This window comes from Dendrobates tinctorius, unplaced genomic scaffold (genome assembly GCF_039654945.1).
Source record: "Dendrobates tinctorius isolate UK_male_01 unplaced genomic scaffold, ASM3965494v1 ptg000203l, whole genome shotgun sequence".
In the NCBI taxonomy this organism is placed as follows: domain Eukaryota; kingdom Metazoa; phylum Chordata; class Amphibia; order Anura; family Dendrobatidae; genus Dendrobates; species Dendrobates tinctorius.
Genome location: NW_027361870.1, coordinates 19,502,422 through 19,530,192, shown reverse-complemented (window position 1 = coordinate 19,530,192; position 27,771 = coordinate 19,502,422). Strand labels below are relative to the sequence as shown.

Sequence of the window (27,771 nt, the reverse complement as noted above, 5' to 3'; positions counted from 1 at the left end):
CTTTTCCGTTGCCCCCAGCAACAAGGCTACTATATTGTCGTTAGCAGTTCTCCACCATTTGTGAGGTAGCGCTGTCATTCAAGGTTGGGGAACACTCACTTGGCAGCGAATAAGTCACATCCAGCACGGGTTTTCATAAAGCAGTATAATCCATGCGGTTTATTTCAGCTTCATAAACCGTCACAGCAACAGAAAACAGCATACAGTCAGCATTGCGTCCATTACAGAGTTCAGCTCTGTTATCCTTGCATCACACAAATTATGCACTGTTCAATGCGCAGGCTTTCTAGCCACCAAGTTATCTTATCCATGTCAGGGTTGCCTCGTGCTGTTTCACCATGCTGCACGTTCATTCCCTCCAGGGAACTAACAGGCACACATCGCCATTACACACAGCGTCCACATGTGCTGTCAGGCAGGAAGCCCTATGTCAGCGGGACCTTCCTCTCTGGACCAATCGGGTCCCTACATTCACCCCCATGTGACCAGACCTCAGGTACCTTATATGGTCCATAACCACACCCACAGGTGATCACATGGCTATGACCTCACCCAAGGTCCTATTGCAGACAACCACACACAGGCTTCCCTGACACATTGTAACAGAACGTACTAGTCAGCAGTACCTCTGCTGATCATTATGATCTTTCAGTATCCTACACCTATCAGGGCAATGGGAATGTTTATACGGCTGTCCTGGGACACCCACACAGCGCCCCCTAGCGGACACAGTGGTCACTGCACCACAACAGTATGAGCCAACATAGCCTCATATATACAATATGAGGCCGCAAATAGCCACCCATATGCTATAGGACCCCACACATAGGCTCCTATATACAGTATGAGCCCGCACAAAGCCTCCTATATATAGTATAAGCCCCACATAGTCTTCTATATACAGTATGAGCCCATACATAGCCTCATATATACAGTATGAGCAGACACACAGCCTCCTGTATACAGTATGAGCGCACACATAGCCTCCAGTATACAGTGTGAGCCCCTGTATAGCCTACGTTATAGTGTGAGTCCCTTTAGCCTCCTGTATACAGTGTGAGCCCCTATATAGCCTCCTGTATACAGTGTGAGCCCCTATATAGCCTATTCTATACAGTGTGAGCCCCTATATAGCCTCCTGTATACAGTGTGAGCTCATATATAGCCTCCTGTATAGTGTGAGCCCCTATATAGCCTCCTGTATACAGTGTGAGCTCATATATAGCCTCCTGTATACAGTGTGAGCCCCTATATTGCCTCCTGTATACAGTGTGAGCTCCTGTATAGCCTCAGGTATACAGTGTGAGCCTCTGTATAGCTTCCTGTATACAGTATGAGCCCACACATGGCCTCCCATATACAGTATGATCCCATACATAGCCTCCTATATACAGTATGAGCAGACACTTAGGCTCCTGTATACAGTATGAGCCCACACTTAGCCTCTAATATAAAGTGTGAGCCCCTGTATATCCTACTTTGTACGGTGTGAGTCCCTGTAGCCTCCTGTATACAGTGTGAGCCCCTATATAGCCTCCTGTATACAGTGTGAGCCCTTATATAGCCTCCTGTATACAGTGTGAGCCCCTATATTGCCTCCTTTATAGAGTGTGAGCCCCTGTATAGCCTCATGTATACAGTGTGAGCCTCTATATAGCCTCCTGTATCCATTATAATCCCGCACATAGCCTTCTGTATGCAGTATGAGCCCGCACATAGCCTCCTATATACGGTATGAGCCCATACAGTACATAGCCTCCTATATACAGTATGAGCAGGCACATAGCCTCCTGTATACATTGAGCCTACACATAGGCTTCAATATACAGTGTGAACCCCTGTATAGCCTCCTTTATACAGTGTGAGCCCCTGTCATCTCCTCTTGTATACAGTATGAGCCTGCACATAGCCTCCTGTATGCACTATGAGCTCACACATAGCCTACTGTATAAAGTATAAGCCCCACACAGCCTCCTGTATGCAGTATGAGCCTGCCCGTAGCCTTCTGTGTTCAGTATGAGCCTGCACTTAGTCTCCTTTATACAGTATGAGCTTAGCTTGCACATAGCCAGCCTGCACATAGCTTCCTGTATACTGTGTTAACCCCAATATAGACCCTATATACAGTATCAGCCTGCACATAGCCTCCTATATACAGTGAGAGCACCTATATAGCCTCCTGTATACAGGATGAGCCCCCATATAGCATCCTATATACAGTATGAGCCAGCACATAACCTCCTGTATACAGTTTGATCCCCTATATAGCCTCCTGTATAATGTGTGAACCCCTGTATAGCCTCCTGTATATATTGTGAGCCCTTGTATAGCCTCCTGTTTACATTGTGAACCCCTATATCTCCTCCTGTATACAGTGTGAACCCTGTATAGCCTCCTGTATACAGTGTGAGCCCCTATATAGCCTCCTGTATACAGTGTGAGCACCTATATAGCCTCCTGTATACATTGTGAACCTCTATATAGCCTCCTGTATACAGTTCTAGCCCCTATAAAGCCGCCTATATTCAGTGTGAGCCCCTGCATACAGTGTGAGCCCCTATATAGCCTCCTGTATACATTGTGAGCCCCATTATAGCCTCTTGTATCCTCACGTCTCATACATATATTATTAAAAAAAAGACATACAGATATACTCACCTTGCTTCCATTCCTTTAGCGTTCTAGTGCGGTCCCCGAGACTCCACTTCTGGTCTGGCCAGTGTGAAGATGCTAGGGCGATGATGTCATCACTCTAGCACAACAGATGTGACAGGAGCTCCCCTGGAGCTGAGCAGCCATTCTGCATCGTCTGTGGCGCAACTCCAGGAAAACTCCCTGCTGGGATATGTGCGCAGCAGATGGCGGCTCACAAAACATTATAATGAGGGCAATTTGGCGATGGGACCCCGAAACCTCAACCCCAGGCGGTAGCCCAGACTGCCTATGTGCACAGGAGTTTGAATCCGCCATTCAATTTTTAATTGAATAAAACTATTTTTCTTTTTTTTCTTTTTCTGTCTTTAATAATTTTATGCAATAATTCTACACAATCATTAAAATCATTAGATAGGATAGAACGACAACAGGAACAATGTATTCTTTTAATTTTGATGTAATAAATTGATTGTATTTTTTGCATGAAAAAAATGACGTACATCCCATGTGATTGTCTCCCCATGTCTTTTCTTTTGGCGCCTTTACTGGAATTTTTGATATATTTAAGTGTACATAAGTTCATCGTTCTGTATACATGTGGTTGTTCTGAAGAAGGAATCAGTTGACTTCAAAACACGTTGACAATAAACCACTTTTAACAAATCTTGGTCCTCGGATCCTTGACTGGAGAATCAGCAGTACAGAGAAAATCCACTTTCCTGTTATCTTGGCGCATTGCTAGACTCATCTGCCTAATTTTAGGCTTGCGTGTCTTATGTTGTATCAAGTATGAATGCTAGACAAATGTTCCTTCAACCGTAATCTATTCCTGCTTAAATTCTTTAAATATTGAAAACTTTTCTAGTAATAATTTCAATAATATATACTATATAATTGTCTAATTCTGTCTGTCTGTCTATAATGGAAATCCCGCCTTGCTGATTGGTCACGGCAGTTGCTTAGTTGTCGCGGCAACACGGCTGCATTGCTTATTGTACAGGCACATTACATCAGTTAAGGCATCACTACTGCATCGCTCATTACACAGGCATAGTCCTGTACATATTTTGGAGTACAATACATTAGGTAAAGGCAGAAAAGTGACTGCAGCTCTGGGTGTAACTGGAGTACAATACATTAGGTAAGATCTGGACAGTGACTGCAGCTCTGGCTGTAACAGGAGTATAATACATTAGGTAAGAGCAGAACAGTGACTGCAGCTCTGGGAGTAACTGGAGTAAAATACATTAGATAACAGCAGAACAGTGACAGCAGCTCTGGGTGTAACTGGAGTACAATACATTAGGTAACAGCAGAACAGTGACTGCAGCTCTGGCTGTAACTGGAGTACACTACATTAGGTAACAGCATAACAGTGACTGCAGATCTGGGTGTAACTGGAGTACACTACATTAGGTAACAGCAGAACAGTGACTTCAGCTCTGGGTGTAACAGCAGTACATTGGGTAAGAGCAGAACAGTGACTGCAGCTCTGGGAGTAACTGGAGTACTGGAGTACAATACATTAGATAACAGCAGAACAGTGACAGCAGCTCTGGGTGTAACTGGAGTACAAAACATTAGGTAACAGCAGAACAGTGACTGCAGCTCTGGCTGTAACTGGAGTACAATACATTTGGTAACAGCAGAACAGTGACAGCAGCTCCGGGTGTAACATGAGTATAATACACTAGATGGTGGCCCGAGTCTATCGCATTGGGTAGTTTAGAGTCTCTGTTAAAATAAAAAATAGTTATATACTCACCTTCTGACGGCCCCCGGACTCTGTCCCTCCTCTCACCACGCTCCCGGCATCTTCCAGTCCCAGTAATGATTAGCGAGAAGGGCCAAAGATGACGTCACTCTTGTGAGAGCGCGATGTCATCAGCGGTGTTTCGCGCTAAGCATTACTGGGACCGGAAGATGCCGGGAGCGTGGTGAGAGGAGGGACAGAGTCTGGGGGCCGTCGGAAGGTGAGTATCACTATTTTTTATTTTAACAGAGATTCTAGAATACCCGATGCGATAGAATCGGGCCACCATCTAGTATCATATATAAATATAATAATATAATGTCACGTAATATAATATCATTCATGTGTTTCACTTTCAGAAAGAAACAAGAGCTATGAAATGTCCTCCTATGTGGAAACCAAGGGTCTGGAGCAGCTAACGAAATCTCCTGTAGAATTTGTAGAGTATCCTTTTCTTGAATGATAATTATATAGTGACGTGTAGATGCTAGTGGTCGTAATCATGAATACCTAAGGTCCTGTAATGCCCTGCACATGAGGAAAGAGACATAGTGGATCAGAAAAGCTATACTACATTTATAATTGGAGGTGTTTGTTAGTATTATTTTTATTATGCCTACTACACATTGGGATAGGATCTTGGAGATGGGAATAACCCTATAATCCCTGCCTGTGACATGCATGGTGCTGTATAGGGCACAGTCTGCAGTCTCATGTGCATTGGACCTTTTCTTTGTTTCTCCAGAATCCTGGAAGGATCCAAAAGTTATATTTTATTATAGATGTGATCTAGTTACTTCTCCCTTTGTGATACTTTGGCATATTTATAGGTAGGTACTGTATATGTGACATTGGGTGGTTGACCTTTTTTTGTATGTAATTTTAACGCTTTCTTATCTGGAGTGACTGGCTTAGAGGAAACACGAACATTGACGTCAATGAGGAAAATTTAATTTTTCCATTTTTCTGTCTCGTTCTTCAAGATCTTTAACTTAAAACTTGCAGATATAATAAAATGCAGCTTAGTCGAATTTATCCAAAAGGAACCAGAGTAGATTCATCTAACTACATGCCTCAGGTCTTCTGGAACGCTGGTTGTCAAATGGTAGCTCTTAACTTCCAAACAATAGGTAAGAAGGATGCCTTTTAGTGTACAATGCCTTTTGTTAGTCTATGAACAAGTGTAGCATTGGGCAATCAATTATTATCCTTTCATGGCATCCACACAGTATGATGCAGTGAGATATCCCAACAGTGAAGTCGCCCAAACTTTTTGCAACTATCGTGCCCCCCCATGCACAGTATAATGCCCCCCAAATGTCCCTTACACAAAAATCCTAATGCCCCAGAGTCTCCCTCACACACATTCTAATGACCACTTTGCCCCTCACACACGTATTATGATGCCTCACAGTGCCCCTCACGCACATTGTGATGCCCTACCCTAAGGTGCCCCCATACACATTATGATGCCCCCATGGTGTCTCTCACTCAAAAATTCTGATGGTCACACAGTGGCCCTAACACACACTATGATGCCCCTAATGTTATCCCAAGCACAGTATGATGCCAACACTGTGTCCCCCAACACAGTATGATTCTCCACAGAGCCTCCATTACAGTATGATGCCCCCAAATATATTGTGTATACAGTATTGTCTGTTGCCCTCCTTCCGTCACCAAAAAAGACCTACCTACGCCCGTTCCCACAAAGTGATAGTCCAGTATGTGCTGTGTGCAGAGTAAGGCTATCCACATCTCGAATGAACTAGCGCCATCATCGTACCTGAAGCACTAAATCTCCAACACAGGATGAATGGTGGAGCAAGGTGCTGATGGCTGCCAGCTACGCTGTAGTGTTCATCTGTATCTACGTCCTGTGGATCCAGAAGCCATTGGAATTGGGACTCCAGGCATGGGACAGAGATCAGAAGGTCAAAAGAAGTGTTAGGGGAGCAATAGTTGTTTTTTATTAGGTCAACACATAATCTAAATGCAAACTCAGTGGCCATCTTTTGACCCCTGCAAAACCTTCACGTGACCTTTATCCCCCTGTAAATCAGAAACCACACATTCGGATATCAGAGGTGCCATGTAATTCTATCAGTCAGGTCCACAATCATGCACAATGTATTTTCTTTAGATTATCTGTGGTGGTCTGAGAGCACAGAACATCATATTGAATAGATTTTTCTTTGAAGTGATGATCGACTGAAGCCCACATGGAAACTGTTGGGATAGAAAGTCCCATTTAGTTTTGTTTGGGTTTCCAGAATCCGAGGGCTTTCAAACAAAAATCTGGTTTCTGTGCAGTCACACCAGCAGACACTGCCATGAATGTTTTGTCAATTAGATTTCAAGCATCATGGCCCTCATATATGGATTGTCCGCCCTGATAAATAGTGTCAACCGACCCTCTCCTGCAACGTCACCGCACAATACCTATATGGCCGCACGTTGTGAATGTCACACCGTGTTATCGAGCAACTGGACCTGACACAGCCTTACTGATCACCCTGCTCAGCCCACGTGCTGGAATCAGAGGCCACCGGCCACCACCACAAGCCTGTACAATGGAGATATGGCAAGGATGAGACTCACTCAAATAATATAGTCATACTTTTTACTTAAAGAAGACTTTTCATGGTGATTTTTTTGCTCTTGTTTTATCCTTGCTACTTCCCTGAGTATTATGTTTTTTAAACTTCAATACAGTTCCAGCGATGTGGGCCTCTTCATTTTGTGTGATTTAGTGCACTCCGTATATTTTTTATGGTCTTTTCTAAAGGTACTGTCACACTTAGCGATGCACCAGCGATCCCGACCAGCGATATGATGCAGTCAGGATCGCTGGTACTTCGCTAAGTGGTCGCTAGTGAGCTGCCACACAGGCAGATCTCACTAGCGACATTGCTGGGGATGGGGGTCACTACTTACCTGTCACACCAGGCGATCCTGCGTCCTCCCGCCCGGCTCCACGCGTCGCTCGTCGTCACAGCAGGAAGCGCCGCAGGAAGCTGACGACGAGAAACAGTCCTGGACGTTCTCGCGCGATCAGCGATAACCAGCGGGGGAGCCGGTCGTAGGTAAGTATCAGACATAGCGATATCGCTAGCAATATCGCTATAACGTCACTAGTTATAGCGATATTGCTAGCGATATCGCTTAGTGTGACAGGCCCTTAAGAGGGAATGGTTGCTCACAGGGTGATTATGCAGAGCAGCCTAGATACACCATATCAGTTATAATATTGAGGAAATACTAATTTTTTTTTCATCTACAGATTTTTCTATGCAACTTAATATGGGGATGTATGAATATAATGGTAAATGTGGATACAGATTAAAACCAGAGTTTATGAGAAGGCCAGATAAACATTTTGATCCATTTACCGAGACAACAGTAGATGGGATAGTTGCAAACACATTGTCTGTTAAGGTAAATCTATCTATCACCTATCTATCTATCTATCTGTTGTCTGTCATCTATCTATCAATCATCTATCACCTATCTGTCTATCTATTATCTGTCTATTTATCTATCTAGCTGCCTATGCTATCTATCTCTTATCTATCTCATCTATCTATATGTCTATCTATCTATCTATCTATCTATCTATCTATCTATCTATCATCTATCTATATCTTATCTATATCATCTATCTACCTGTATCTATCTATCTATCTATCTATCTACTGTATCTATCTATCTCATCAATCTGTCATCTTGAAATTTCTTTTGTTTTTATAAACTTGGGGATCAATATATATGATTTTTTTAGACCTATCTTATGTTGTTCTTTGCCTTTTAGATAATTTCTGGACAGTTCCTGTCCGATAAGAAGGTCGGCACATATGTAGAAGTGGACATGTTCGGCTTACCAGTTGACACTAGAAGAAAAGCACTGAAAACAAAGACATCACAAGGCAATGCAGTGAACCCAGTTTGGGAAGAGGAACCCATTGTTTTCAAAAAGGTAAATCAATAATATTTTAGGTACTAGCTGAAGAGCCCGGTGTTGCCCGGGCATAGTAACTAACTACGGTTAGTTATAACAAATTATAATGATTATATCTATATATATAAAGCTGAGTGTAGAGCCCCGCCCACTCTGCATAGCCACATTCACTATAATATCCCACATCATCCCATCAGCGAGAGCTACCAGACTACTACCCCTAATATCCCACATCATCCCATCAGCGAGAGCTACCGGGCTACTACTCCTAATATCCCACATCATCCCATCAGCCAGAACTACCAGACTACTAACCCTAATATCCCACATCATCCCATCAGCGAGAGCTACCGGACTACTACCCCTAATATCCCACATCATCCCATCAGCCAGAGCTACCGGGCTACTACTCCTAATATCCCACATCATCCCATCAGCCAGAGCTACCGGGCTACTACCCCTAATATCCCACATCATCCCATCAGCCATAGCCACCGGACAACTACCACTAATATCCCACATCATCCCGTCAGCCAGAGCTACCGGGCTACTACCCCTAATATCCCACATCATCCCATCAGCCAGAGCTACCGGGCTACTACCCCTAATATCCCACATCATCCCGTCAGCCAGAGCCCCCGGACTACTACCTCTAATATCCCACATCATCCCATCAGCCAGAGCTACCGGGCTACTACTCCTAATATCCCACATCATCCCGTCAGCCAGAGCCACCGGACTACTACCCCTAATATCCCACATCATCCCGTCAGCCAGAGCCACCGGACTACTACCCCTAATATCCCACATCATCCCGTCAGCCAGAGCCCCCGGACTACTACCCCTAATATCCCACATCATCCCGTCAGCCAGAGCCCCCGGACTACTACTCCTAATATCCCATATCATCCCGTCAGCCAGAGCCACCGGACTACTACCCCTAATATCCCACATCATCCCGTCAGCCAGAGCCCCCGGACTACTACTCCTAATATCCCACATCGTCCCATCAGCCAGAGCCACCGGACTACTACCCCTAATATCCCAAATCATCCCATCAGCCAGAGCCACCGGACTACTAATATCCCACATCATCCCATCAGCCAGAGCCACTGGACTACTACCCCTAATATCCAACATCATCCCGTCAGCCAGAGCTACCGGACTACTACCCCTAATATCCCACATCATCCTGTCAAAGCCAGTAAAAGTAGAATAGTGAAATTGCACAGAAACATGGTTCACTAAGATCCCAGGTTTTCTACCGATCAGGCTGATATTCTCACTTATCTGCCACCATAAATATCACAATCATGCTTTTCACCAATGGACAGGCACAATCCTTATACATTAGTACAGTAGAGAAACCTACACACACATTTTCATGCACCGTCAACTTGTAATTTGTCCGGCTGAGTTGCTCATGGATGTACACAGAGGTGTATCTAGGCTTTCTGGCACCCGGGGCAAGAATTCGGTTCGGCGCCCCCCCCCCCTCCAAGCACACATGCGATTTGCACACTTAGTCATGTACCGACAAGCTGCTCTTCCTAATGCTCTGAATGTGCAGTGAAAAACTGAGAGAAGCAGGAAGAGAAGCTCGTTATCACAGGACAATAAGTATGAAAATCGCATATGAGTGAAGTGTCCATGTGACTGCTGGAACCTGCAGAGCTGAATCCTGACATTGCAGGCTTGTGAATTCCCACAACGAATGCACTGCACACTTTTAGGATTCTCCCTTGCCGAAGTACAGTCATGTCAGCACAAGTATGGGAATTTTTATACTTCTGGCCACATTCTGACTAGACATGTCTGACCTCGCTCTGTTTATTTTCATTGAGTGAGGCCACACATGTCTAGTCAGCATGTGACCACATGTACAGTGGGGAAAAAAAGTATTTAGTCAGTCAGCAATAGTGCAAGTTCCACCACTTAAAAAGATGAGAGGCGTCTGTAATTTACATCATAGGTAGACCTCAACTATGGGAGACAAACTGAGAAAAAAAAATCCAGAAAATCACATTGTCTGTTTTTTTTTCATTTTATTTGCATATTATGGTGGAAAATAAGTATTTGGTCAGAAACAAGCAATCAAGATTTCTGGCTCTCACAGACCTGTAACTTCTTCTTTAAGAGTCTCCTTTTTCCTCCACTCATTACTTGTAGTAATGGCACCTGTTTAAACTTGTTATCAGTATAAAAAGACACCTGTGCACACCCTCAAACAGTCTGACTCCAAACTCCACTATGGTGAAGACCAAAGAGCTGTCAAAGAACACCAGAAACAAAATTGTAACCCTGCACCAGGCTGGGAAGACTGAATCTGCAATAGCCAACCAGCTTGGAGTGAAGAAATCAACTGTGGGAGCAATAATTAGAAAATGGAAGACATACAAGACCACTGATAATCTCCCTCGATCTGGTGCTCCACGCAAAATCCCACCCCGTGGGGTCAGAATGATCACAAGAACGGTGAACAAAAATCCCAGAACCACGCGGGGGGACCTAGTGAATGAACTGCAGAGAGCTGGGACCAATGTAACAAGGCCTACCATAAGTAACACACTACGCCACCATGGACTCAGATCCTGCAGTGCCAGACGTGTCCCACTGCTTAAGCCTGTACATGTCCGGGCCCGTCTGAAGTTTGCTAGAGAGCATTTGGATGATCCAGAGGAGTTTTGGGAGAATGTCCTATGGTCTGATGAAACCAAACTGGAACTCTTTGGTAGAAACACAACTTGTCGTGTTTGGAGGAAAAAGAATACTGAGTTGCATCCATCAAACACCATACCTACTGTAAAGCATGGTGGTGGAAACATCATGCTTTGGGGCTGTTTCACTGCAAAGGGGCCAGGACGACTGATCCGGGTACATGAAAGAATGAATGGGGCCATGTATCGTGAGATTTTGAGTGCAAACCTCCTTCCATCAGCAAGGGCATTGAAGATGAAACGTGGCTGGGTCTTTCAACATGACAATGATCCAAAGCACACCGCCAGGGCAACAAAGGAGTGGCTTCATAAGAAGCATTTCAAGGTCCTGGAGTGGCCTAGCCAGTCTCCAGATCTCAACCCTATAGAAAACCTTTGGAGGGAGTTGAAAGTCCGTGTTGCCAAGCAAAAAGCCAAAAACATCACTGCTCTAGAGGATATCTGCATGGAGGAATGGGCCAACATACCAACAACAGTGTGTGGCAACCTTGTGAAGACTTACAGAAAACGTTTGACCTCTGTCATTGCCAACAAAGGATATATCACAAAGTATTGAGATGAAATTTTGTTTCAGACCAAATACTTATTTTCCACCATAATATGCAAATAAAATGAAAAAAAAACAGATAATGTGATTTTCTGGATTTTTTTTTCTCAGTTTGTCTCCCATAGTTGAGGTCTACCTATGATGTAAATTACAGACGCCTCTCATCTTTTTAAGTGGTGGAACTTGCACTATTGCTGACTGACTAAATACTTTTTTTCCCCACTGTATGTATATTACCAGCATGAGAGAATCCTAGCAGTGTGGAGCGTCCTCAGTCATCAGGGCAATGGGGTACTAGGTACCGGGCCCGTCGATCTCAATGGGGGAATGTCACGGCAGCTGTGACCCGGCCCGTGGCCCTGGGATCCATTGAAAAAAAAGGGGAATAAAGTCTATTAATGATTTGTCACGCCACCTGTGCTGTTCTGCAAGGGAGGTGTTAAGTCGACGCTGCATGCAGATTGTCTGGGACTGATGGTGTGGTGCAGCAAAGATGTTGTAGCCTTCCACAGGCAGGGCTGTAGTCCCAGGGCAGTGTAGTAAATGAAGAGGCAGGGGATAAACACAGACAGTGTAGTGGATGGCACCGAGATGTAGCCGTGCTGAATGTGTTGGTGCAGGAATAAGTGGAGGACACCAGGGCATGCAGTTCCAAAGCTTTACTCACAGTCTGTTGTGCAAACAGGTGCCCGCTTCTGTGCCGTGTCCTCCGGGTCCAGAACTCAGTCAACCTCCAGGCCCGATGAAGCACTCCTTTCCAACACTCTGCCAACATGTGTCTTCTCTGAACGTCTTCTCTTATAGCGCCTAAGAATGAAGTACTCTCAGTACTGAGTTACACTGGAGTGCCTCCTGTCAGATGTTCCTATGAACTCTACATGTACGGCAGACAGCTGTAGCCTGCTTCGGGGACTCCTTGCTACTAAGTCCCGGCTCACTTCTCTGATGCTGTTGTGCCCCCAAGTCTTGTGTGGGAATAAAGTGGTCACTACTTCTATTCCTCCGGTGTCTGCTGCAGGACCATTAGTATCCATACAACCTCGGGGACCGGACCCCGGCCTTGCGCTTAGAACTTCTAGGAAGGGTTCTCCTCTAACCCAAGTCCTCTGTTCTCTTTTCTCCTCACGTTCCGAACTAATCTTTCCTTCTTATGGAGAATTAGGTTTTCAGTCTTTGTCGCTCTCTCACTCTTCCTTTCCTGTGCAAGCAGACCCAGGTCACTGGGATCTGCTGCAGCACTTCCATCCATCCATTCCTCTCTCTGGGGATCCACTCAGCCACGCTCGCTGGCTGACTCCTCATTCTCCGACTCAGACTCCTCAAAGACCCCTAAAACTTCCCACTCTTTCAATATATACTAACTCCACCCGCCTCCCAGCACATTTCGTGTTCCAAGCAGGGAGCCACCAATGGGTGCTTTGCTATACTCCAAGCAGGGAGCCGCTGAAGGTGCTTTGCTACACTACTTTGTGGTGTGGGGGTGCAGGTGCTGGAGTCTGGTTAGGAGTCTCCACCTTACCTGGATGGTGGGGTACCACACCTCAGGAGGAGGTGTAGTACCTCTGTGGTGACTGAAGCCTCAGGGGCGCTACATACCCCCCCGTTAAACACAGCACATCCGCGGGCTGCAAGGGAAACAAAGTTGACAATACAGGAACATACAAAATTTTGTAATGCAAAATAAACAGTTCTTATCTAATCTTCTCAATATGAGAGGCACAGTTTCTTTAACGTTGCAAACAATTTTAACTATCTAAATTCAAAGTTATGCTACCTAATTTAAAGTGCTATGAAAGCAAACTCACTACCAATTCAAGTAACACATTTTCTAGCAACACATTTCCTTTCTGTCATCTTTCACATTTTCTACTTTTCTTCTTCTTACAACTGCTGGTGTCTGGTTCATCATCTGCATATCTTTATCCAATCTTTATTCAAACATTGTAACGCATTATTTCTTTCTCAATGAAACTCTATAAAATCTGTCACTATTTCTTTTATTACATACTATCACTATCTAGTTTCTAGTCAAAAATATTAAGCATTATTAGTAAGTGCAATGGTAGACACTGGTCCGGCCAACGTGTCTGGAAATGTCCGTATAACGAGGTATTGCGAAAATGGAAACGGTCTTAGGAGCGCAGGAAAGAGACTCAGACAAGAGATGGGGTTAAACCACAACGCGTTTCGACGTAGAATCCGTCTTCATCAGGTGGAAGTTTATTAATGACATAGGGGATGGGGTATTTAAATGGGAGGCAGCCAATCACAACAGTCAAAACAGTCACATGTTATGATAGTCACATGTTACGACAAGATGACATCATATATTATAAAATATAGGTGCAAATACCCTCCTGGGTCACGAGAGTTAGTTTAAGTCAACATCTTGACTAGTTATCTCCTCTTGGGTTTTTGGAAGCTGGTTGCTTGGGCTGCTTCCAGGGGAGATGCTCTGGGTGTCCACCTCCTGGTGGGTTGAGGAACTGCCGGTTCTCATCTGGCATGGCTGCTGCCTGAGGTACAGCAGGGGTGGTGATATCAACGGTTGCTGGCAATGTCTCTGCTACCAATAATTCAGTGGGAGGGGCAACTGGTACCAATGGATACGGTTCCGCATTTGCGGGTGATACTGCTGCTCTGTTCCTTGGCCTAACATCTAGTGACGCCGCGGCCTGTTGGCATTGGTAAGAGGCTACACGGGGGTTTTGCAGATGCGGCCAAGGGAACCCATGATGCATTTCAATATCCCAAAGCTGCCTAGGCCTTTCCAAGCCCTGAAGGTGTCGGTTACTGCGCGCCTGCTCCAACCGTACCTTTCTCAGCAGTGATTTCTTCCATCTCCCCATCTCCTTCAGCCTAGTGCGCCCGGATGACTCGTCCAACACCCCCATTTCAAGCTCCAGCAGGCCAGCTTCCGACAAAGAGAATTGGCGATGCGGTCACAGGTCCGGTGCAAGCACGGTGCGGGCCCTGGTGGCAACGGTGGTAGTCGTGGCTGTCCGGGCAGATATCGGAGACAGTAGTGGCACAACTGGCGGTTCCCGGTCTGCGGGGGTCTCCGGTGGGACCTGCGTGGCCGCGCTAGGTCCAGACGGGAGCTCCTCTTCCTCCGCTTCAGCTCCCAAAGCTTCACACAGCGGCGGTGGCAATGAAGAGATGACGATAGACGCTGCCGGTGACATTGCAGCAGTCTCAGGCGCTACAGGGTCTTCCTGGGGGAGATCCGGTGTAGCGGTGGCAGGTACCGGTGACACGGGTACCGTGGGTGTAGGCCCCTCCTGGGTGTGCTGCGGATTCAAGGTCCATAAGGCTTCCTGCCTCAGCCGTAAACGGTACGTCAGCTGGGCAACCTCGTCCTCCAGCTGCTGGCGGTTCATCCTGGAAGCCGGGTCGGAGCCTTCAGCCATTGCGCCGGGGAGATTCAGCTCAACCTCCTCGCGCTCCGCAGGCCTCCTCCCTTCTCCTTCTAACATGGCGTTCTTCTCCCCGCCTCGGTTCTTTTCCCGCCACTGGCTTCCGCTCCTCTTTCTGGGGGCGGCGTCTTCTTCCAACTCCTCCATACCAAGCCAGTATACGAACCCCTCGGGGGGTGGGCCATGTTGCTGTCACATAGAAGTTTAGACAGGGGAGGCCCAGGACAGTCCGCACTCTTTTCTTAGGACCACCCATATTGTCACGCCCTTCTTCACCGCGTTGGCGGCCATTTTTAGCGTTCATTTTACAGTCTAATAAATTAGGTCTTCTGCACATTGCCAAAAGTTTTGAGTCCAACAAATCTCAGGCACACAGAACCCGATGGCATCGGGTCTCGTCATCCTATTCGTGATGCCAAGTTTCTGGAGCGCCCTCAGTCACCAGGGCAATGGGGTACTCGGTACCGGGCCCGTCGATCTCAATGGGGGAATGTCACGGCAGCTGTGACCCGGCCCGTGGCCCTGGGATCCATTGAAAAAAAAGGGGAATAAAGTCTATTAATGATTCGTATAGAAAGAACACCGTGAGCACAACTCAAGATGGTGCTAAGGTTAGGTTCCCAAACCGTTAAAGCAACAAATATGAACCTAGCACTCAACTTAAAGGTATTTGTAAGGCGGTTTATTGTAGTACACAAAAAAAGACGTTTCGGTCAATGTGACCTTCTTCAGTTACGTGTGGTATATAGATTGTGTAGAGCTTATAGGCATCTGTCAGAAAGGACGATGGTGCTTTAGGCATTGAGGAGAATGATCTCTCTAAGGTAATGAGCTTGTCAGTATATAGGAGAGGGGCAAAGGTGGACACCGCATCTGGAGGCACATTTGCCCCTCTCCTATATACTGACAAGCTCATTACCTTAGAGAGATCATTCTCCTCAATGCCTAAAGCACCATCGTCCTTTCTGACAGATGCCTATAAGCTCTACACAATCTATATACCACACGTAACTGAAGAAGGTCACATTGACCGAAACGTCTTTTTTCGTGTACTACAATAAACCGCCTTACAAATACCTTTAAGTTGAGTGCTAGGTTCATATTTGTTGTATTAATGATTCGTGACGCCACCTGTGGTGTTCGGCAAGGGAGGTGTTAAGCCAACGCTGCATGCAGATCCTCTGGGACTGATGGTGTGGTGCAGCAAAGATGTTGTAGCCCTCCACAGGCAGGGCTGTAGTCCCAGGGCAGTGTAGTAAATGAAGAGGCAGGGGATAGGCACAGACAGTGTAGTGGATGGCACCGAGATGTAGCGTGCTGAATGTGTTGGTGCAGGGCATGCAGTTCCAAAGCTTTACTCACAGTCTGTTGTGCAAACAGGTGCCCACTTCTGTGCCGTGTCCTCTGGGTCCAGAACTCAGTCAACCTCCAGGCCTGATGAAGCACTCCTTTCCAACACACCGCCAACATGTGCCTTCTCTGAACGTCTCCTCTTATAGCGCCTAAGAATGAAGTACTCTCAGTACTGAGTTACACTGGAGTGCCTCCTGTCAGATGTTCCTATGAACTCTACATGTACGGCAGACAGCTGTAGCCTGCTTCGGGGACTCCTTGCTAATAAGTCGCGGCTCACTTCTCTGATGCTGTTGTGCCCCCAAGTCTTGTGTGGGAATAAAGTGGTCACTACTTCTATTCCTCCGGTGTCTGCTGCAGGACCATTAGTATCCATACAACCTCGGGGACCGGACCCCGGCCTTGCACTTAGAACATCTAGGAAGTGTTCTCCTCTAACCCAAGTCCTCTCTTCTCTTTTCTCCTCACGTTCCGAACTAATCTTTCCTTCTTATGGAGAATTAGGCTTTCAGTCTTTGTCGCTCTCTCACTCTTCCTTTCCTGTGCCAGCAGACACAGGTCACTGGGATCTGCTGCAGCACTTCCATCCATCCCTCTCTCTGGGGATCCACTCAGCCGCGCTCGCTGGCTGACTCCTCACTCTCCAACTCAGACTCCTCAAAGACCCCTAAAACTTCCCGCTCTTTCAATATATACTAATTCCACCCGCCTCCCAGCACGTTTCGTGTTCCAAGCAGGGAGCCACCAATGGGTGCTTTGCTATACTCCAAACAGGGAGTCGCCGAAGGTGCTTTGCTACACTACTTTGTGGTGTGGGGGTGCAGGTGTTGGAGTGTGGTTAGGAGTCTCCACCTTACCTCGATGGTGGGGTACCACACCTCAGGAGGAGGTGCAGTACCTCTGTGGCGACTGAAGCCTCAGGGGCGACACAAGTGTTCAGTGACCACTGTGAGAATTCAGAAGTCTGCAGTCACATAGAATGACTGCAGACTCAGCACAAACCTGGACAACCCCTTTAATGTTCCTAACATAAATAAAAAAACATGAGAGTTAGTCAGTATTACAAATAATATTTACATCCAGGTACCATATAGATGACGCCGTCTCTGGAGTCGTTCTCCTTCTTTTCTTCATCTTGTCTAGACTCCATGATGAGTTTTCTCATCCCCTGTCATCTCTGCAGATTTCCATCTTCTCCGGTCTTCTGCAGTAAATCTCCACACGATGCCCTTAAAGATAGAAGTGTCTTTATAATGCTCCTAAATAAAAATATCACTGAGCCCCTGAATAAATAATTGCCCCTCACTATATTTTCTGCACAAAATATGACCCCACACTGTCACTCTTATGGTACATGCTCTTTACACTGACCTCTCCTTTCCATACTGGCCCCTTCCACACACTGTCCTTTCACATTGTGTCTCCCCTATAGTGCCCACACTCTATACTACTGTACTCTGTCATCACACTCCCCTTCCTTGGTATACTGTCCCCTCCTGGCTGTACCCTTACACTGTCTCACCAAGCTACGCCCCCACTACTCAGCCTGTATTCTATGTCCACTCACTTTCCTCCCCCATACTGTTGCCTCACACTATTCCCCTCCTCATACTGTCTCACATCCTCCTGTTCACCATACTGTCTCCTCGTATATTTATTCCCTACTTTCTATACTCTCTGCTCACACATACCCTCACTGTGTCTGCACACATCCATCACCCTCACTCCCCATACTCTGTCCACATACATTTTTCACATCACTACTCATACTGTGTCCGCATACATTCCACTGTTCACTCCCCATACTGTCTGCACCCATCCCCACTCACCATACTATGCCTGCTCCCATCCCTTATACTGTTTCCTCATACATGCATCCCATTCCGCCATACTGTTTCCTCATACATGTCCTGCATCTCCCCCTTTGCTCCTCATTTTGTGTCCTCAAATCTCCCCACACAGCCCATCATCACCCACACATCACTCCTTCTCCACACAGCCCATCATCACCCCCACATCACTCCTCCACACAGCCCATCATCACCCCCACATCACTCCTCCTCCAAACATCCCCTCATTATCCCCATATCACTCCTTCTCCACACAGCCCCTCATTACCCCCAATCCCCCACACAGCCACTCATCATCCCCCTAATCCCAACACAGCACCTCATCATCCCCCTAATCCCCACACAGCACCTCATCATCCTACTAATCCCCACACTGCACCTCATCATCCCCCTAATCCCCACACAGCACCTTATCATCCTCCTAATCCCCACACAGCACCTCATCATCTCCCTAATCCCCACACAGCACCTCATCATCCTCCTAATCCCGACACAGCACCTCATCATCCTCCTAAACCTCACACAGCACCTCATCATCCCCCTAATCCCCACACAGCACCTCATCAACCCCCTAATCCCCACACAGCACCTCATCATCCCCCTGATCCGCACACAGCCCCTCATTACCCCCAATCCCCCACACAGCCACTCATCATCCCCCTAATCCCAACACAGCACCTCATCATCCCCCTAATCCCCACACAACACACCATCATCCCCCTAATCCCGACACAGCACCTCATCATCCTCCTAAACCTCACACAGCACCTCATCATCCCCCTAATCTCCACACAGCACCTCATCATCCCCCTAATCCCCACACAGCAGTTCATCATCCCCCTGATCCGCACACAGCACTTGATAATCCCCAAACAGCACCTCATCATCACCCCTTCTCCACACAGCTCCTCATCACCCAATTCCCCACAGACCCTCATCAACCTCCCATTCCCCACACAGCACCTAATCATAATCTTCCCTATGCAGCCCCATTCAAGTAACAGCAACCCCTTTCCAAAATCCATCCTCAGAGTACTCACACTGAGCCTTGGGTCCTCATTCCCATTTGTACAAGGGGCCATGGTGCAGCCCCTCGGTCTTCTCCTCACACAGCTCCAGCCCCTCGATCTTCTCCTCACAGAGCTCCATGATGTAGCCCCCTCATTTCCTGCTTCTCCAGCAGCCTCACTAGCACAGCTCAGCTTCCTGCTATCGGAGCTTCACTGGACTGAAGGAGGTCCTGCCCCTTCCGGTGACATCATCGCCTACAAAACTTAACTCCATTCAGTGGGAGCCCACACATGCTGCAGCTTTCGATGTTCGGTATTAAATAAATCCTTTTGGATTCAATCACTCCTTTTCTCCTGGAATATATATGTATGTATGGAGTGGAACCACATATTATGGCAGATTATCATTTTAGGATACTGCCATTTTTTCTTTGTAACGTACTGGGCTATTCTGCTATACTAGCTTTCGGTGTTGGCTGTCACCTTGACAGCCGACATACAGAACGGCCGACTCCCGGCCCACTGCGCCCCCCTGCTGGCTGCGCCCAGGGCAAATGCCCCAGCTGCCCCCCCTAGATAAGCCACTGGATGTACAGCATCTGTATGCAGTATAGTACCATATTTAATGGGTTGTTATGGGAAAAGCATTACATGTTATATGGGTATATTCAGGTGAATTATGGGGAAAGTAGCACTTTAAAAAAAACTCACAGCATCAGAGCACAGTAACACATCAATAATGCATAAAAGAGTGTGAGAAAATATTAAATCCACATGACATTTAATATGTGCACTTTCCTACATTCATGTGTGTCACTTAATGATATCACACAGGAGGGGGGGATTCATTTCTGTCATGTGCTCACTGCTCCTTTCTGGGGGGCAGAGGATCGCTGGGAGCTTATGTTCCTGGGGATGCTAGATTTCTCCCACCATGTCAGTGTCTGCTGAGGTGTTGTCAAGTGGGAAAACTTGCTCATAGCAACCAATCACAGCTGAGCTTCTTTTGAACAGCTCTGGTGAAATGAAATGCTTAGTGATTGGTTGGTGATACACACATACATACAGTACATACATTCATTTTTATATATAAAGATTTTTATATATATAGAGATATACAGTGCTGAGCATAAATGAGTACTCCCCCTTTAAAAAGTAAGATTTCAATCAATGTCTCACTGAACACAAGAAAAATATTCAGGATTGAGAGTCCTCAGTAGTTGATACCTTTTAATGGCTAACTGAAAAGATGGTAATACATTGCAAGCTTTCGACATACGGTACAAAGATATACATCTTTCCTGAACACAAGAACAATTTCCAAAATGTTGACAAGACTGCATTCGTTAGAACATTTTTTTTTAATCTATAACACGAAAGTAAGGTTAAAGCACCACTCCAGCCTTGCTGTTTTCTCATTGCAGCGCTGGAGTGGTGCTTCTAATATAAGGTCCCTATCCCAATCTTATAATTACTTGCTGCCATCTTCACCATCTATTACAGCTGCTCCAGTCGGTCTCCAACAGTTCTTGACCTGCCACATCGCTCAAGCATTTGCTAGAGCAGGCCGGAGGTCACTTTTCAATGCAAGTCTTGTTCTGTCCCTCACAAAATTGCATTGAGAGCTGGTGGTGTAACTTCTGACAACCGACCAGTCAGAAGTTGTGGTTATAAGAGGGCGCTGTGGGACCACAGCGGTGCCGAAAAAAGGTGAAGACTGCAGCGGGTAAGTATAAGACTAGTGTCAGGGACCTTACATTAGAAGCACTACTCCAGGTCTGAAAAAAACACTGTAGTGAATCTTTAATAATATAACTTTCATTACAAATTCTTCAGTTTTACTCAAATTAATTGATGCAAAAATGAATATACTCCACATCAAAAACTACTACATCTAGTGTTTTGTAATAACCTCAATGATTCTTAAGGACAGCACCAAATCTTTTAGGGCTGGAATGAACAAGCTGGTGACATACTACAACATCTTTTTCCATTCTTCAAGAACTGCCTCAGCCTGGATGCTCAACCCTTATCTTCAAAATTCCCCACATGTGTTCTGCTGGGTGCAGATCAGGAGAAATACTTGTCCACTGAATCACTTTCATCCTGTTATTCTTCAGAAATGCAACAAAATTGTATTTTTGATCATTATCATGTTTTAAAAGTGCACATGTACCAAGGGCATGGGAGTGATGGTAGCATCTTATCTTTCAATATACTGTAGAGCAGTGCATCTGTGAATTCATGATACCATCAATGAAACGTAGCTCCCCGACATCAGCACCACAAAAGGACACAGCCACCACCATGTTTCACTGTAGGCACCATGCATTTTGAAAAAAGAAAAATGCATGGTGCCTACAGTAAAACATGGTTAGGGTTAGGTTTGCTGGAAGTTGTAGCTAGTCCCACGGGTAGTGGAGAGGATTCCAGTTTCTTTTTCATTGTCTCTTCCATTAGTCGTCAATAATGTTAATACAGTGTGTGCATTAAAATACATACCCATTACTGTTTTCTGCTGTTTCCAGTGCCACTCCGCTCCTCTTCTGCATCATGTGACCGCTGCCCTTTCTTACCTACTCACACAGCAGATCGTTACTTTCTTTCTTAATGTAATCAGTCCTCTTCTGAGTCTCATAGATTTTTATTGAAAAAATGACTCTGTGTCAGTCAGTTAGTCACAACTGCAGTCACATGATGCAGGAGAGGACCAGAGCAGAACTGGAAAAAGCAGAACACAGCAACTGGTAAGCACGTTAATGCACATACTACAGATATTACTTATTGCTAACAAATGGGGCAATAAAAAATAAATCACCCGAGTGATCCTTTTAGATAATAAAATTGGATGAGATGAGGTATTCCATCTGAAAAGGACAGAAAAAAATACTGTGATCAAATTATGATAGTACTTTAAAACCAATGCACTATATGCATATAATATTTACTCCTTAACACTGAAATTACAACAACAAGAAAAAAAATGGAGCACTGGTTCCACAGTCATTGATTTGGTCATGAAACCAGTAGTACGGCCATTTCTTCAAAATGTTCCAAGAGCTTTTTTTTTTACTACAACAACATCAGGCTGCATGTTGGTTTTGATAATTATGAGCAGTCTGCCTGGCCAAAACATGCTACCATGGACTGCAGCGTCTCAGGACTTGTCTCCCATTGAGCACATCTGAGACATCATTGATCAGTATTTGCAAAGGGAGCTGCCAGCAGCGGATCTTGATGATTTGCCTAAGTGCATGTAGCACAGTAGAACATCTCTTAGACTACCATTAATAACAGCCACAGTGTGTAAATGCGGGGATTTCAGCACGTGGCTTTCACACTCGATAATTAATAAATTGAGATGATGTAAACATTTTGTTTAAATTTTTCCATCATTTTCGTATTACTAACATGTCTATACATACTGTGATTTCAATAATTCTACAACTATTACAGTAAGGCCGGGATCACACACAGCGAGATACGGCCGAGTCTCGCAGGTTAAAACCAAGCTCTGGCACCGGCACTCCGGAGCGGAGCGTGCAGCCGCACAGCAATACATGGAGCTGCACGCTGCACTCCGGAGTGCCGGTGCCAGAGCTTGGTTTTAACCTGCGAGACTCGGCCGTATCTCGCTGTGGTGTGACTCCGGCCTAATTCTTGGTGTTGCAATTTTATTGTCGAGGAGTGTATATTATATTAGGGACTGGCTTACAAAACTGAATCCCAATATTATCTGTTGTTGTGGTGACTCACACATGGAATTATCCCTTTAATCTTTATATAAAGTCATTTGGTCCATACATTTGTACCAAGTCATGTAATTTACGTCAGTGCGCTTGTGTTTCCATTAGGTAGTGCTTCCCTCCCTGGCATGTCTGAGAATATCGGCATATGAAGAAGGAGGGAAATTCATTGGTCACCGGATATTACCTGTTTCTGCAATCCGTCCAGGTAAGGATATTGTATATTAGCATTATTTTTTTTCTCCAATAAAATAATAGAACATGTACATACATGATAAAATATTGGTTTTCATGAGCCTTACCTGAGAAGTCCACAAATGAAGATATGAGGTTCAGGTAATATTCAGATTGCCTCCCTAAAGAGGTATTCACATCTTACTCTTTTTTGGCACATCTACAGGACCCATTTTCCATTTCTGTGAGCTGCCTGTCTTAGCAATATTCCTATGGGAGGTGGCCATACTTGCCTTTTGGCTCTCTCCATGGAAGTGAATAAGAATTTAATAGCAACACAGAAGATTACAATTGGGGCTCATAAGACCCCCAAATCTCCAAAATTAGGGAGGGTCTCAGAATTCAGACTCACACTTATTCCACATTTATAGCATATTGTGTGCGTATGCCATAATGTATATAATTGGAATACCCCTTGTATGGAGCATTCAATTAAAAATAAAATTTAGAAAAAGTGCTACCTATATCATTCACACATATCTATGTAAATGTTTGTGAAAATTGGGGAGACTGGGGTAATAGGAAATGAAGCATTGATCATGGGGGTAGATATAGCATTGATCATGGGGGCAGATATAGCACTGATCATGGGGGCAGATGTAGCTATAAACTTCATGACAGTCATATTATAAAAGAACGATCCAGTAAGTTGATATGATTGATTACAGGAATCAATACTGCAATTAAAGGGGTTTTCTAGGATTATGGAATTAACGATCTATCATTATGATAGGTCAATATCAGACCGTTGAGAGTACAATACTCACCAATCCCACTAATCATGAAGTGGCCATACTTCTTCCACAAGGTGATTTTCGCCCTTCATTGTGCACCAGTTGGACACCATACATTGTTGTGACTGCACCTGGTTTTTCAGCACACTCAGTTTATTTAACTTAAAGGGAATCCTTCACCAGATTTTTGTTACCCCATCTAAGAGCAGCATGATGTAGAGGCAGGAACCCTGATTCCAGCGATGTTTCACTTATTGGGCTCCTTGTTTCACTGTTTTCTCTGCTGCCAATTTACCAAATCTCTGAATGTTCAACTCTGTATAACCCCGTGCACACCACTGATTGGCAGTTTTCTGCCCATGTACAATATGTACACAGAAAGCTGCCAATCAGTTGTGGGGGCGGGGTTATTCTGAGCTCATAAATATGGAGGACTACCCAGAAGCAGGCTAGCTAGTCCTCCAGTGATAATCTCCTGCTGGTAAGGCCTCCTTCACACACCTATTTTTTTGTGTCTGTATGCGATCCATTTTTTAAGGGTGGCAAATACTGACACACGCACACCCATTGTATTCAATGGTGGTACGCACATGTCAGGTTTTTCACATGTGTAAAAAAAAAACCTGTAGACATGTCAGTCAGTTTCTTATCAGCACCACGGACAAAATGCATGCTGCACACATGCGCGCTGATGACATCCATGTGACACATACTTGCACCTGGGAAGAAGCAGTACAGTTCACGCTGTTTCCAGGTGTCGGCTGCTGAAGGTATCTCTCATCATTGTCACTTTGTCTCCCTGAGCTCAGCATGATCAGGAGACAATGATGGGAGTTGTATTCAACCAGAGCTGTGTCCCTCTTGTGTAAAATAAAGAATTAAATTTAAAAAATAATCTGGGACAAAAGGTTCCCAGGCTATTAATAACAGTTTACAGCTATTTGCTTAGCCTTTCCTGGTGAAATTTTTTTTACATAGGGTCCCTTTATAAGTTCAAACCAGCAAAGGCTAAACAGAAAGCTGTGGGTTGATATTAATAGCCTGGGAAGGGGTCTTAGATATTGTTCCTCTGCAGGCTTCCAACATCAGCCCTACAGGAATCACCAGGACATGAAGGATGCCTAAAACAGTGATTTTATAAAAACTACACTAAGCAACCCAGTAAGTGACACTTCACTGGCATCAGCGTCTCTGTCCCTGCATTATGCTTCTCTAATATTAGGTAGCGACTACAGAGAGCTGCAGTACCAGGTACGGCCACTACAGAATATATAGCACTGTACCTGGTAAACCATAAAATATAGCCAAGGCTCACCAGAACCAGCTGAACAGTAGCAGGGCCGAAAGTTGGACGCCCACTAATCTTATCTAATCTTAGGATAAGACTCTTAGTATATTAATATCAAACCCCCAGAAACTCATTTAATTACACTATCAATGTTTTAAAATAGACTTTATGTATAGTGTCCCTTTAAGAAACCTCAGAATACAATATTGTGCTCTAAATTTATTTATGATTGATGCTTCAGAATTTCTATTATGTAAATCTCAAAGGGGCTCGGCTGCTATTTTTCCTAACAGAAAGAAAAATTTCTTTCCATAGCTCTGCCTTTTCTTCAAACTTTATGAAACATCAATCATTTTCCTCCCCAGGTTATCACTACATCTGCCTGAGAAATGAGAAAAATGTGCCACTCACTCTACCAGCAATCTTCGTGTACATAGAGGTGAAGGATTACGTCCCCGACACATTCGCAGGTACGGATCAATGTTGGGTTTGTGTTGAATGATGAAAAGTGGAAATTGTGTACTAAAACAGGACAAAACAACAAGTGTAAATTATAATAGGGGATTACACATAAGGCAACGTCATCAGCCGGTTCCTCCACAGCCGAGAAAAACAGTCCGTTTATTCTGATCAGACAGTGGCATCAGTTTCTACACCCTCTCCATTCTGTCGTTCCATGAAAATTGGACTGCACTGATGTCATCCAAGTGTGGTCCTATTTTCTTCACGGACCCATAGACTTGCATTGCTGATTTTGCTCTGACACTCAGATCAAAATCAAACATGTCTCCGTTTTTTTTCCATGGACCACTCGGTTCGAAAAAAAAAGTCGTCAGACATGTGCACAGCCCCATAAAATATCATAGGTACAAATGCTATTCGTGAAAAGTACAGATAGCAGTCGTCCGAGAAAATTGGTGGCGTGCATGAGCTCTAGTAAGGAATTACAAAGCTTTTGTCACTTACCTTGCCCAACACGGCAAATGTATCATGTTTCCCAGCGAACAAGTAAATGCTGGGACCCGGTGTCATCTGCTGTAAGCACAGAGTAGAATGGTTGCTGAGCACTCGGTGTAGGGAGGTGAATGGTTACACGGTGTTCAATGAAGTCCAAAGTCTAGTCTCAGAATCCTGTCTATTATCTCCATAAACCCCATAAGTAAAGGAAACAAAAACCTAAAGAAATGAACTCGAATGTAAGTTGGTATGCATGCAGCATGTAGGCACATATTCACACTGGCCACTAAACAGACAAAACCTAAGATAAAAAAAGTGAGAAAACACCCTGCAGTAAATACATAAATAGCACCCGTGCATGAAAATAACACTTAACATAATTTTGATAAGAAAAATGTAAAAGCTATCCCACCACGTCAAGGTGACCCTGTCGATAACGAGAATTCAGATTTTGACTTGGATGAGCCCTTGACTTAGTTACTCTGAGTTACCAGGAAACAGTGAACAGCCTTATCGAGGCCGTCAACCAGGCCCTGGGGTTTGACAAGTAAATCCACCCTGGCCTCAGGGCACAGGGTGTCATTTAAGCGTGTCAAGTAGCCTCATAGAGTTGACAACATAGAGAAAACGCTTGATGTTTGAGGTGGGTGGAATCCCTGGCGGTAGATCCACCTGTGTCGCACCTGGCCTCTAAAGCCCTGTTGTCCATGCCTAACGGTTCCTCTATTAAAGATCCCACTGACTGTCTCATAGTGAGCCTGGCTCGCTCAGTATTTGAGGCGTCGGGTTCAGCACTTTCTCCCTCGTTCGCTGCAACTTGGGTAGTTAAGGCCATGGGCCCTGGGTCTAAATCATTATACAGAGCCTTGCAGGGTATGGACCTGCCTGCGGAGATAGCAGATATTGCTAATCAGGAGGACTTGGGCAGATTTAACCTCCAAGAAGTCCCTAACTACTTTACCTTATCGGAGGGGTGCCACCGGCCTTTCTAGGCTGAGCGTGGCTACATTCGCCTATTTGGTGAAAGCTTGGACCAGCTTATTTCTGACCCCACAGAGTGCAGAAGGAGTTTTCTCCCTCAATAAGGGGTTAAACAGCTTTTTCGTCACCTGCGTCGGACACGGTTTCGGTCCTTTCGCAACCCCAGGGGAGCTTCAGCAACCTACTCCGCCGTTGCAGGTTCCCCCAACCAGGACAAAGATCTTCAAGTCTCATATAGAGCCAACCCATTGAGGAGAATGCGATCCCAACAACACCAGATCAAGGGGACCTAGATCCCAAGGATCCTCGGCCTAATGGCGCAAGGCAAGTGCCGGGAAACACCAGCAGAGTAGGCGGTCGCCTACTCTGGCCTCGCCATGCCTAGCTCTCCTTCGTGCATAACACATGGGTAAGGGAGCTGGTATCCTCGGGGTACAAGTTAGACTTTATCAAACAGCCCCCATCGATTTTCTCCGGAAACACGGCATTGTCACCCCCGAACCGGAAGGCGAAAGAGGTCAGGTTTTCTATTCCGACCCGTTCACGGTCCCCAAAGGGACAGGACTGTCAGG

At 45.3% G+C, this 27,771-nt stretch overlaps 1 protein-coding gene across 1 annotated transcript in view; it reads left to right on the top strand.

Moving 5' to 3' along the window:
• The window catches only part of PLCB1 (phospholipase C beta 1), a 1,254,316-nt gene that overhangs the window by 892,820 nt on the left and 333,725 nt on the right, over positions 1 to 27,771 (top strand). The window contains exons 17-22 of the mRNA XM_073553862.1: positions 4,768 to 4,852; positions 5,414 to 5,538; positions 7,692 to 7,846; positions 8,220 to 8,384; positions 23,114 to 23,213; positions 25,627 to 25,731. Of these exons, the coding sequence (XP_073409963.1) occupies positions 4,768 to 4,852; positions 5,414 to 5,538; positions 7,692 to 7,846; positions 8,220 to 8,384; positions 23,114 to 23,213; positions 25,627 to 25,731 (735 nt within the window). The remainder of the gene's footprint in view (positions 1 to 4,767; positions 4,853 to 5,413; positions 5,539 to 7,691; positions 7,847 to 8,219; positions 8,385 to 23,113; positions 23,214 to 25,626; positions 25,732 to 27,771) is intronic.